Below are 13908 nucleotides of genomic sequence, written 5' to 3' on the forward strand. Positions count from 1 at the left end.
AATTACTCAAAGGTTGTATCTGCTACTATTGATTACTGACGTGCATCCGCATGTAGCGCGGATACTTTCTAACGGAGCGACCTTCAAGATCGATACTCTCGCTCCGTTCTCCGCGTGCGAAATGTTTCTCACATCTCAGGCCTTAGTTGTGACAGCGAGCAGACCGGGCCGAAAGAAGCGGTGGATATTCACGAGTCGGTTTAAATTAGCGAGTCTAGACGTCTCGGAAATACCACGTGGTCATACTACATCCGCCGTCTTTCAATTCAAATATTCGCGCGTCCGTCCATTATTTCAAAGATTCGTCTAGATCCTCGCAAGCCTACAAAAATAAAGCTTACAATTAGCCCGTATGTGCGATCTACGACCATAACGTGAAATAAATGCTCTTAATCTGTCGACAGTCGCGCGATCGTAAAAAGTATAACGCATACACGATATATTCTCGATTTATCTCCCATCAACAATAGCTTTTACGACAGCCAGTTTTGTCTATTCTATTTTAATGCAAAATTATTTAAACATGATTTATCACTTGTCGAGTTTTTATTATTATTCATGATTAATGAATAATGAATTAACTAGGAGTTTGTAGAAATGCATTTATTTCATTTATGTAATTTATATTGTGAATTAATATTTCAGTACACGTGGATCGAGGGAAAACATTTAATAATAGAATTTTATTTTTTCTGTTTCAGGTATGTATCTCAAATTATAAAGAGAGCGAGAGATCTTTTATGTGGTCCGTCTGATTTAGTCTCGGTCATCAAACTGTAAGTTATATAATATGTACGTTTAAAATTATCACTTCGTAAAAAATTAGTGCAGCCTCGTCTAATTGTCGGCGTATTTGTCCATTTAAATTACGACGAACGCAGTATATTTCGCGTCATCCTTTCCTGTTTCGCCAATCCACTGCTTCGTATTTGCCACACCCACGATTGTCATCTCGATTCCTAGACTTACGCATGACTTACGCACGTATCTGTGCTCATTTAAGAAAGCGTGTGGAATTGATAATCATCTAGTATGGATAAGCAACTTTCGTTTGCCATTCGTTAACTGCAAACAGCTCGTAACTGCAAACATGATTTAACGATTGAGATTACAGACAAATGAAAGAGAGAATTCGATATTTTTTAATTATGGAATTATAGAAATTGCATTCATAAATATTAATTTGTAATGCTATAGGGGGATCTTTGTTTGTAATTTTTAAATTAATTTCAAATTTAAATAATAATGAAAATCTGAAAAAATATATTTGAAAAATGTATATAGGTATATGTATATACTTATTTGTCCTTTGTCAATACATCAGCATTTTCTAGATCTAGATGAAATACAGATAATCAATACTTGCTTATCTTATTGCCGACAAACTATCGGCGTGATTAGATAAAATATTTTTAACATGAAATGAATGAAATACTAGTTTTGAAAACTCCTTAACAGAGGAAGTGAAGTCTGAAGTAAAACTTTTTAAAGTATATTTTACATGCGGAGAGAACTTTCTCTTAAATTTTGTCCTGAAAATCATGGTAATTGGATATCGGACAATATGATATCGGAAGAATTTTATAAGAGATTTCTGACTAATATTTACCACATTAAAAAGATTAATATGTACATAGTAAATTTTACTATGCACATAGTAAAATTAATCGGACATATCTTATTATGATAGATATTAATTAGAGAGAAAATCTTATGAGATTCTTTCAATATTGTCCCACGATTACCATGATTTTCAGGGTAAATTCTAAGAGAAAAAAATTCTCTGTGCACGATTACTTAATTAATTTGTGAGGTATTTTCTATGCTATTATTTATATTAATAATTATAGATACTTTATAGATCAATCAATCAATTTGATCTTCTTCAATACTCTCTCTATAGCCACTACTAAAGAGGATAGTTAAAAAAACTTAAACAGAAATAATTGACATCTCCGTCCCACGTGCACAGTTATAAATAGTTCGGTCTCTTTACGCGACGCTTCTACAATGTAACATGAATAGTAACGGATCGCTTTGATCCGAGAAAGTTTTTCGCACGGTTATAATCGTCAGTGTCCCCGTGTGTAACGCGAGCGCGAATGCTGCGTTAATTGGGCAGAAGAGAGGGAGGAAGGAGAGTTACGTCGAAGAGAATATACAAAGTGCCACCGCCGCGTCAAAGCAGCCGGCCGCGTCGTCGTCTCGCCGCCGCCAGATGACGCTTCGATCGCATGGCCGCTCTCAGTACTCGCGAGCCTCGCTCGGTGTGTGTTTCGTGGCGCGGTCGTCGTCGCCGTTACCCGTCGTTCACCATCGCCTTGGCCGCTTGTTTTCGCACGTCGGTCGTCCGCGCACGTACGCAATTCATTCCGTTCGCGAATCCGTCCCGCCCCGAGTCCGCGACGACCCCGTCAGTCTCGTCATCCGTCGTCGCGTCGTTCCTTTAACCCCGCCGAACGATATCCATCTCTGTCTCCCTCGGTCTCGCGCGAACAGGAGGAAGAACGGCGGCGGCATTCAGTGAGTCTGTGTCGTACGCGTATAATCCGTGTGAGTATATATATATATATATATATTTAGTGTGCGTGACAGTGTGCGTTGTGTATACACCGACGTCGGCGTCGTCATAATCGACGACGAAGAGGAACCCTGTGCTCCTTTGGTCGCCATCTCTCCATCTTTCTTTCTCTCTCAGCGTTTATCTTTCCCTCCTCCGTGTGAACTCTGGCCCAAACTCATTCTCTTCCCGCGAATACCTTACCTAACCCTTGGTCGTGTATGTCTGTGTGTACTCCGAAATCGGAGTACTACGCGCCGCTCCCGTGTGTTTACGATCGTTGCGTCCTCTTATCGCTGTCTCGTTCTCCTCTCACCTGCACTCCTGGCCCTGGCGCGGACAGGTGTCCCGTGGAAGCAGCGGATGTGAGTCGACGACTGCGTTGCTCTCTGTGATATAACGTCGGGGGAACCCAAAAGAGTTACGCCTCGACGCTTCTTCCCGAATCCTGCCGAGAAAACCGAGCCCTTCACTGCCCGAGTCGTCCTCGACCTCGTCGTCGATCACCAGAGTACGTACTTACGGTATTTATGCACAAGATTGTGCGGATTTCACGTTCATTTTTCGTGTATGTGTGTGAGAGAGAGAAGAACAATTTGTTACTCATGTATAACGAAAGCGCGGATCAACACGCCCTAGGATCGCCGATTTGTCCTTGAAGGTTAGTCGGTCGTTCGGCTCGTGAATGGATCTTACAAAGCATTCTCCGACACCGTATCGATGTGTTTGCCGTTTATCTTTAGATTTCGAAAACCAGAATACGCGGCTTAAAATGGTTTCTTAGAAGAACGTGACTCGAACGATCGCGTCTCTCGTGATACGAAAATGAGTGTTTGTAATGTGAAAATATTCCGATCGTTCATTAGAGCGAGTGACGAAGCGTAGTTAATTATCTGTTGAATGTCGCAGGAAATATCGGGAGACGCGTAAAAAAAGCCTGTGTATACACAAAGGCGACAAATCTTTCCTCTTGTTTATCCAAATGATTTATTTTCGTTGGAGCATTTTTTCTAAATTAGGGTCCGGGGCGTGGTTAATTAATTAAACGTTGTACGGCATGACGTAGAATCGTTCGGGTAAACAGCATCTACCAAGTACACAACAGTATTTACAAAACGCCACGCAACGCGACGTATTGTGTAATATTAAGCTCCATTTCCATTCATTTTGGTTCGTAGATAATACAATAGAAATGGAACATCCCGCGAACACAGTTGTACATCGCGTATATTAACGTTAACGTAAACATAGCAGCGGTATCGCTAAAAAACGAATCGATTTTTGTTCTTACACATGCGCCGAATAAAGTTATTATTTCTATTTTATCGCGTTTTCATTAACGCCCCCGATCGTTTTATCCTGCGAAATAATTTTATCGTTCATAAATCTGGCCGTAAATCGCGCCGAAATAATTAAATATCGATGGCCGGACGTTTCATATCGCGCGGAAAGCAGCAGCTTTCGATATCCTTTAGAAATGATGGTACAGAAATGCGCGATATCCTATCAATCGATCGAATACCTCGGAAAATTCATTCGCATTCATCGTTGAAAATTACGCGAAAAATTTTCTTCGTAATCACCTTAATCTGCATCTCATGAAAATTCCGGGGCGAGATACAGATTCGATTTTCATTTCAATTAATTACAAGCGCATCTATTAATCTCTCTCTCACACACACACACACACATACTCCGATTATGTTATATATTCGTCGTCATATTAATAATTACACGTTCAAGCAAGAATTAATATTCCATTTTTCAAAATTTATCCACTCGAGATTGCAAAATCGGATTTCGTTTTCACAAATCAAATCAGATGTTCCAGTTATATTTTTTCCCCGATACATTTTTGAGAGAAATTCGCTCGATCCGTTACATAATCATCGGGTGAACACAATGCTTGCCATTCATGACGGTCGGGCAGTGGTCTCTAAAGTAGTTTAACTTTTCCTCATTCGCTGATGCGCAGGGACGCGACTCTCCTCCAGTCATCAACGTCCGCCAGTCGCTCTCGCGTATCTTCTCCGAGTGCGAGTAATTTTCCATAGTGTGTGCCAATCGCGTGGAATTCCGTTGTAAATAGCCAGTGACTCCGTGAAAACCGATCGGCACAGACGATGATTTTTCGTCAATCTTGCTTGCTTCCCGATCGAAGAGTGCTCAGTGCCATCGTCACGATAGAATAACAAAAAAGTCAGCGAAAAGGAATTTTCGTTTGCAAGATAATTAGCTCCGACATCGTCACCAGCGATAACGAAGAGCCTCATTAATCACTCGATGTGATAAACCGCCGCTCACGAGATTCGATATACAAATTAATTTCCAAATGCGATTCACAATAAGATCCTGAAGATCTGCCGGCACCCGATGCCCGCTCGTATAAAAAGCTCCGGATAGAACTCGGCGAAAACGATCACCGCACGTGTGATCTCGAGGTCTCACGATCGTCCTCTCGTCATCGTCGGGAGCCGTGGAGCCGCGAACGAGAAGTGTCGAACGACGACGACGCGAGCCGCTGCCGCCGCCAAAGCCTCGAGCAGCCGCACACCGGGATGCGCGCCGCGTTGACAGGACCCAGGACCCGGTAGCTCCGTTGCCGGCACTCGTAGCGATCCTCAGCCCGTGGCGCCGAAAGAGACGGGGTCGCTGCAAGGATCGGCCTCCGAGCGCCGCGATGTCGATACGCGTGAGCGGCGTCTACCTGGTGCCCACCAGTCCGGGTTCCGACAACGGTGGGAACGACAAGAGCGTGGACCATCATCATCAGCAACAGCAGCAGCAGCAGCAGCAGCAACAGCACCATCATCACCACCATCATCATCATCTCTCGACGACGAAAACGGTGACGATCGTGACTGCGCCGCAGCGCAGCAACAGTCTGGATTATCTAAACTTCGAGGAGAAGCGGCAGATCATCGCGTCTTCCCTGTCTTTGAGTGATTTCCTCGCGCATGGACCCGCAGCTGCTGCGGCCGCCGCCAAGGAAGTGGCAGCGAACACCGTCATAGGTGAGTCATTCGGTAAACATATGTGATTTTTTTCGCGCCAGGAAAACGCGCGCTGCGAAAACTGTGCACGTGGGCGTATATTGATAATATACATGGGAGAAGACATTTTTTTATATTACCTGACGATTGATTTTTTTTATATAATATATAATCAAATTTATATCGAAAGATTTATAATAATCTTGACAAATTTTATTAGGATTAAATCTCTTTAAATAATGTATAGACGAGCAATATAATGATTTCCGTGCAGCTAATATTTTTAGCTATAGTTTAACAGAAAATTCTTCGTTTAATTACAACTAAAAAATATTAGTCAAGGCATGATAATTAAATTTCAGGTGTAATAGAGGGACTAAAATTTAACTATGATATGGCTTATATTTTTTTCCGTGAAGATGTTGCGATTTAAAGCGATATTAGTAGCTACAATGATACGAGAGTTTCTCTATTGGATTGGTTATATCTGTCTGGATATGGATTGAACACGGACAATCGGACGAGGCATTCTTCTCACTCGATCCGGTTCTATGGTACTTTACTATACAGAGCGTGAATGTTCTCATTTATCTACGGCAGCGTCAAGTCTGCCATGTTTTATTCTGTCTGGTTGCGATGATATTGGAAATAATTATCGCGTTAGTGCGGTAAGCATTTTACCGCATATTTATCTTTTAACAAATATACATGATGTTTATTTAAATACTATCGAATTATGTATAAATAGCAAGAGTTTTAGCATAATGATGCTCTTTCAAAATTACATTTACATTTAAATATTTTATCACAATTTGTAAAACAATTTCAAATTTGTTTCTAATTTACGATCAAAGAATTTAATATTTTTTTAACATATTTATTGTATGCTCACTCAGTATACATTCTTTATAAATCGTAATCATTCTTGAATTGAATCGGATCACGGAAAAAAATTAACTACCATATAGCCAAATTTTAGCTGTTTTTATATTACACAGAAAAGTAGTTATCATACCTAAATTTTAGCTATGATAGCTATATAATATTTTTTAGTTATCGAATTCTCCGTGTTAAACTATAATCAAAAAATATTAGTTATCGTATAGTAAAAATTTTGGCATAACTAAATTTCATATTGTAATGTAGAAACAGCCAAAATTTAGTTACAGTGGCAAATTTTATTTTCCGCGATGAAATTGAATTTTGAAATGGAATTTTATCAATAAAACATGAGAAGTCGCGAAACGCAAAGCGCTAATGAACTGCAAAGCGAACTTAATCGCATCACGTAATTTAATTGATTCTTACGCGATCGTGCACCTTTATCGTTCTCGACGTCAATTGCATTTAAATAAACTAACAGGTCGCACAGCGTAAATATTGCCCCATACACGCAAATTCCAATAGAGTAAAGGGAAAGAGACTGCGAGAGAGAGACAGAAACACGCAGACAGTGGCATCGCCAGATTTGTGGCATCGAAAGAGTCAGTTGACAGGTGACGACGAACCGTGTCGTTGGCTTCCACCGTGTTTCGATTATTCGAACGATAATTGCCGGCGATTCGTTCCCATCGTCGACGGTTCCGTGATTTACGAGCGGCTGAGACTCGACGGACACCGCCTCCCAGTCGGCGCGATTAGCAAGGCATCAGCGGTGAATCGAGATAATCGACACGGCGAAGGGTAACATCGACGAATAAAGCTAGAAAGGTAGGGGAACAAGGACTGGCAAAGGGAGAGACGAACGTGGAAACGCGTACGTGTGCGTATATGTATATATGCGTGCGCGCAAGGTGAAGAGTCCACATCACCGTCTCACTTGGACTCCGAGTCAAGGAACTCCGGTAGCGAGAGAGGCACGTCTTGTAAACAAACCCCGCGTGCGTGGACTGCCATCGACCACCAGTCGCCTCTACACAGTGTCCCAAACACAGTGAGAGGTCAATATCGCCTAGCGAGAGACGAACTATATAGCCAGGGTGTCTAGCAGGGAAATTTGGAAAACCGGGCATTGTTAGGGAAAAAGTCAGGAAATTTTAATATTTTTATCTGGATTTTTTTACATTATTCTACATTTGTCTCAATAATTTGAAATGTTTTATTAAATAAATAGAAACTTTTCCTTGGCTCCCAGCACACTAATTTTCTGTGTTGTTAAAAATTGATTCATCTACAGCGTGTTCGTTAATTTATATTTTCATCGTCGTGTTATTTTATTTCAATGTGTGGTTGATAGAGATAAAACTAAACAATTTGATATAATATAAAAATAAAAAAGGATTATTTAAAGTTTATAATGACATGTTTGTTTCGATTATTGTACACATAATTAATAACAGATTGTAGAATTGATTTAAATTTTTGTTTCAACTTTCGAACCTTATCATTGTCGACAAAAATATCTCAAGGATTTCATGATTTGACATTTAATTGATTTATCATACAGATATATGTAAATTATATAGTTGGAAAAAATAATACTAAAAAGTGGAAAAAAATTAATTTCTGATCTTGGAAAATCTGGAAAAGTCAGGGAATTTTTTTCATCGAGTCTGCTGGACACCATGACAGTGTGTCCCAAACGGAGAGGTCAATATCGCCTCGAGACGAGCTATATATAGCGTCAGGTTTGCGCGACTATGAAAATTAGTTTTTCCCTCGAACATCCGGTATGCTCGAGAGAATTTTCCGCGTCTTGTCCGCTCGTCGAGTTTACCTGGGGGTCCCTCGTACATCGTAGTCGGGTATCGCTCGAGAGGTCGTCGGTCGTTGTGCGAATAAAGGGACAAAGGGAGGCGGTGCGCCATGGCGCCGGTAGTCCTGGAGTTTTCCCGTCTCTTTCTCTCTCCTCTTCCTCGTGTGCGTATGCGAGATTATTACACGACCCTTTATTATCTTGCGGAAGCAGCGTTTTAAACGCGGCTCTTTGGGAAACACGGGAATTGCAAGGGCATAGCAATGAAGGGTAGGTTAAATATGAAAATGACACATAGTTTTTCATGGAAAATCATTAGTATACACGTTTTTGCAGTCTAAAATATTATCGCAGTATAAAATATTGCAGTATAAAATATTATCGTATATGAATAAAATATCATCTATTTAAAGTACTATATGTATAATTATTAATGCTCCCGTTATTATATGTAATTGTTTGGGGATTTGCGCGGTTTTTTTTACGTTTTACGTGTACGTCACGCAGGAAGTTAACGGCAATAAATCTCTGCCTCAACTCTTTCAATATCTCAATTTGTAATACGATATTCTTATGCGCGGATATTGCTTTAACCGATAAGAAACGCGTGTGATCTTTTCCGGCCGGAACTGTCAGATCAAATATCGCGCGGTTTCAAGATTAATATTTGTCCTTTCCATTAGATAATTAATCGATAAAATAATTAATCGATAATACGAAGGTAAAGTTTCGCGATTGTCATATCGATACGTTATTAATCGTTTGGTCATATTAGAATTATCAATCAGTTGCCTGGGTATTTTGCGAACAGAAGTCAAAACGATATAATAGTATTTTAATTGCATTTTTCTTTTTTACGCGATTCGATATGAATAAGAGGACATTAGTAAGAGAAATAATAAAATATCTTTGATTAATATATACCAATCCAAAAATCCATTATACCTAGAATCTGTTTCTTCAAGATTTTCTCCTAGACTTTACTTCCTTGTTTTTTTTTTCTCGATCGAATTTTAATAGCGCGCAGATCTTTCTGGCACGATAGAATTTTTTACCATCTTCTTTTTTTTCTTTTCCACTAAGAATTTTCTCGACGAAGTTCTTTATTGCGTTATAGCTGAATCACGTGTTCGCGTCTGTGATGATCAATCATTCTCAATACACGATTACAACTACACACGGGGAATCGGCTTCGAAATATTAGTTTCGTTTACAGCTCTATACACTATCCGACCATATTATGGAATAAATTCCACGTTAATTTCGCACGCAGAGAGCACGGACGTACATATCTCACTTAATTGATATAATTGCTCTTCAACAGCCGAGATTAAATCTTGTTTTTTTTCTTCTGCACAATTAATCGACGTTAGAACCTAAAATGAAACGAATCGTGCAGCAAATGCAGTTAATGCAGCGAGTTTCGACATTGGCGAAGTATTTATTAGTTCACCGCCGTCACGAAACCGCTTCATTAACACACGAAACAATAAATACGCCAGATGCGTTACGCAACGCGTGTGATCGTCCATGCTCGAACGAACGGGAGAAAAAGCATGCTTGATGCAGTAATGGGTGCAGAATGCAGACGTAATGTGGCAACGTCGCGCGGAAATCATTCATTGAGTAGAGAGCTACTCTTGGTCGGTCGACGACTGGCCGACCGACTCGAATAAAAACAGCGGAACTTTGGTGGTGAAGGATTCCGACGTTGACACGAGGCCGACTTCGTCAATCCGACGTCTGCGATGCGTCTTAAGGATCGGGAAGGCAACCCTAAATTCCTTAATCCTTATCCAAGTACGCGAGTCTGTTGCACTTCTCATGCGATTTAAACCCTCTCTTTCTCCACTTCATTTTCCTCCTGTCTCTAAAGTTAATTTCTGGGAAATATATTTCCATTCTTGTTAGATTTAATTTTTAGTTGTTAATTATCAAGACAAATACGTATATGAGTGAATTTCTGGAAAATATATTTCTATTTCTGTTAAATTTTATTTTTAGTTGTTAATTATCAAGACAAATACGTATGAATGAATTTTACGTATTCAAATTTATATAATAAATTATAATAAATACTCGGTGTGTATAGGTATTGTGAAAGCAACTAAAATAACAGTTGTCTCTTTATTTTAAGGAATCTCATTTTCTTTTTTCTCGTTAGACTAATCGACTTATTAAATTTCATCGTCTGTTATGTAATTAAAGTTATTTTACCTTGCGCGTTTCCTCTCAGTTGATGTGTGTACTTATTTCAAAAAACTTGTGTAAATAACGTAAATTCGGTACGACGTATAAAAGTATGAGGTTTTTTCTTATACCTTCGATATAATTTCCCCCGAGTAAAGGTGAAGGCAGAGAAGAATTTCCTTATTTAATATTTAACTATGTATACCAGGTAAATGTTAATTATTTCACAGAAATATATATAAGAGCTCTTTTATTTTTTAATTGTTATATAGTTCCACCACCTCTGTTACCGTAAAACGTCTCTATTTATTTTATCAAAACTTTATTCTCTTTCAAAAATAAAAAAAAACTTATTTAGTTGATTGGTTTTTATCATATTCAATTATGTTTAATAAGTTTTAATTAATAGTAAGCATATTTGTTAATGATAAATTGAAGAATTTGATATAAAAAGATTGTTTAAGTATCGCAGTAAAAGAAAATTATGTAGTCTCTTAAAAAAAAAATTATATATTTCCTAGTAATATTAATATTAGAAAGATTTTTGGAGAAGTTGCAAAATTAAAGTGCCAATAAAAATAGTTTCGTTGAATCATTACCGTAAAAAAATATACATTGCCGTCAATTCAAGGTCCCCGATCTTAGATAGACGTTTCTTCGTTTATTCTTCATTAATTATTCAGTGGCGTATATTTTTTCTTCTCCGAGTTGTACGAAAGGTATTTCTTTGCGTAATGCTGGTACTGGTTTATCTATAGTGTTGCACTAGAAGCAAGAACAAAACATGACTCATAGAAGATTCATCGTTTAATTTCGCGCGTATATACCATACATGAGCTTTTTACGGCGGAAAACTCGTCATTTATACAAGATTCTGTCTTTTTCAAGTCTCTTTTAATCCGTCAGTGACTGTTAATCAAAGGTATTCTCAAATTAATATCTGTCCAATGCTTTTTATCGAACTGTTATTTATAAACATTTTAATAATCAATATAAAGATAATTTCAATCAAGATAAATTAATATAGATTTTTCTCGAATTACTAAAATAAATATGACCACAATTTTTGGGGCCGTCCTATATATTGTATTATTGTCCGATCACGCGTCTGTATTTTAGCACAAGTTTTAGATACGTCAAGAAAGTTGCCGCGGGCGTATAACTGTACGACACAAATAACATCTTATCTAGAAAAGAATACAAAGTACGAAGAAAAGTTTGCAGTCGAGATTGAAAGTCGTCTGACGTTGCGCATGTTGGAGAAAAGTAGCTACAAAGTTTTCGTTGTATGATATATATTTCATATATACGTGTTGATAATAAATATCCAATCCGATTCGCGTATCAAGACACAGGAGAGGATATCTTTTCTCAGATAAAAATCAAAAATAAAATAATTGACAAATTTATTTCACAAATATATAATATTAAAATAAAAAAAGATAAGAGAAATAAGGAACGTGACGACGAAGTTAGATATTAATTATATAAGATAAACATCTCGTAAGACTTGCGTAACAGCTAAATGTCAGTGAAATAGTTGACGAATTTCTGGTCACATCACGGTTCACCTCGCGACCTACCCTTAATTTTGCTCGAGGTCAAACTCGTTACATCTCGCGACTTAACAATAAACCGCCGCCGTCGTATGATCCGCTCTCATTGAAAGAGAAGCTTTAAGCCATCGCGCTTGACAGCAGCCACGTCTCTACCGCGGAATGTCAAGGCTGCGGGAGCGAATGTAAATTTCTTCGTAGAATAGCGAACAACACGCGCATCACGCCTATGAAACACGGGTATCAATGGGAGAGGCGAGATGAGCTCATCGATTTTTCGCGTCGCGCGCGAACAAGAGCGACGGCGGTCGTTCGCTTCTCGATTTATCATCTTTCACCTTTCTTCATAAGCTTCCCTCTCGTCCGTCTCGGTTACCTCGCTCTCCTTTCCTCACTTAACTCGTCGTATATAATTAGCTCCTCTTCGCGTTCGCGTTTGAAAGACGCCCGGTTCCCACGTGTCGTCGTCGGTTGCGATTATGAAAGTCTCTTGTCTCACCTTTTTATTTTCGCGATGCGCTAACGCGGTAAATGAGCTATTGCGTTCGCCTTGTGAAATTTACGACGGCGAGGGCGGTTCGCGATATAAAACCCGGAGGTTTATAACGTATATAAATCGCGAGCGATGATACCGATAGTCTGCGATCGGATTTTTATTTTTATGTGCAATAAAGGAATGAATCTTACTTCTGTTTTTCGCGATACATCATGTACTTTTAAAGACACACTTTTATTTATTATATTTTTTTAAAATATTCTACCGATTCGTTGTTAATTTAATTTTTTAAGATTTAAGTAATTTATAGCATATATAAGTGTTTTATAGTATGATGAATATAGTTATATATATAGTATTACGGCAGGAGGTTTCTTATCGTAAATTAAACGATTACACTATTTATGTTAGACTTATATGCGAGGGCGTTTGGCAAAGTGGTGTTTGCCGAGGGGTGAACAACTTTGCGGCTATTTTCGACAACGTTCGGTGTCGATCATCTACTTGTGGCACAAACGTTACGGTCGTATTTTTCCATTCAACTCGTCATATCGAATTACTTGAATCAAAGAGATATGTAGTCCTATATCTATTTCTGAGTATGTATCCCGCAGATATTTTTTTCTTCCCTCCCAATTATTTCTTTCTTTTTCTTTGACATTAGTCTCTTATTATATGTAATAAGAAAAGTTCACGGATGCTCAGTAATATTCTTTATATTTCTTTTTATTTCCATGCAAATTTCCACGTTAGAAAATACATATATATTTAAAAAAATTAAAAATGTAATTTTAAAAAATTAAAGAAAATCTATATTCTTTTATGCTTCATAAACATTCTCGTAAATGTTGATGTCAATCTCATATTTTACCGTGCTGTTGATACAGCACTTAGCAGAAAATAATTTTTTTTGGAAATGTAGTACTTATTTACAATTTTTGCATCAAAGTTCGATAGACGATTCGTAAGCAACATATTAGCAATGACTAAGATTTATCCAGTCGTTTACAAGACGCATACTTGGAAGCTGAAGCGTTCTCCCATAATAACAATAGACTACGATTCGGGACGTGTGAGTGTGTGATCAAAGCGAATGCAGAGTGAAATTGAAGTGCGTGGAGCGATGCGGCAGGATCGGTCAATGTAGCAAATTTTGTTGGACGTCATCACGCCGTTTCTAATTTATGGTTCTCCGTAGCCGAGTTAAGATCTCGTTCCTTTGTAAAGTTTCACGGCGCCGCTCGTGCGTGCGTGCTCGAGCCGGCTTGTGTCGTCTTGTTGATAAGATGAATGTTAAGTCATTCACACGATTAAAAAGGGTTAATTTTAATCTTTAATCTAGTGCGCCCGCGTGCGATTATAAAAAAGTATTCTTTAGGGACGACAAGAACTTGAAGGATATATTAAATCCCGTTCAC

The 13908-nt window shown here is 38.6% G+C and overlaps 1 protein-coding gene across 10 annotated transcripts in view; it reads left to right on the forward strand.

Annotated features, from left to right (window-relative positions):
- The window catches only part of LOC114938199 (phosphatase and actin regulator 2), a 220729-nt gene that overhangs the window by 38168 nt on the left and 168653 nt on the right, over window positions 1-13908 (forward strand). For 3 of the 10 annotated variants that reach the window (XM_029312031.2, XM_029312032.2, XM_029312034.2), the window contains exons 1-2: window positions 2236-3071; window positions 4536-5574. The exons of 5 other annotated variants lie outside the window; for them this stretch is intronic. In XM_029312031.2, the coding sequence (XP_029167864.1) occupies window positions 5241-5574 (334 nt within the window). In that variant the 5' untranslated portion in view covers window positions 2236-3071; window positions 4536-5240. Of the gene's footprint in view, window positions 1-2235; window positions 3072-4535; window positions 5575-13908 lie in introns of those variants that run through there. 2 more of the 10 variants (XM_029312033.2, XM_029312035.2) reach the window with 2 other exon arrangements.

The sequence above is a fragment of the Nylanderia fulva genome, unplaced genomic scaffold, assembly GCF_048542155.1.
Source record: "Nylanderia fulva isolate GAGA-0341 unplaced genomic scaffold, ASM4854215v1 Scaffold17, whole genome shotgun sequence".
Taxonomy (NCBI): domain Eukaryota; kingdom Metazoa; phylum Arthropoda; class Insecta; order Hymenoptera; family Formicidae; genus Nylanderia; species Nylanderia fulva.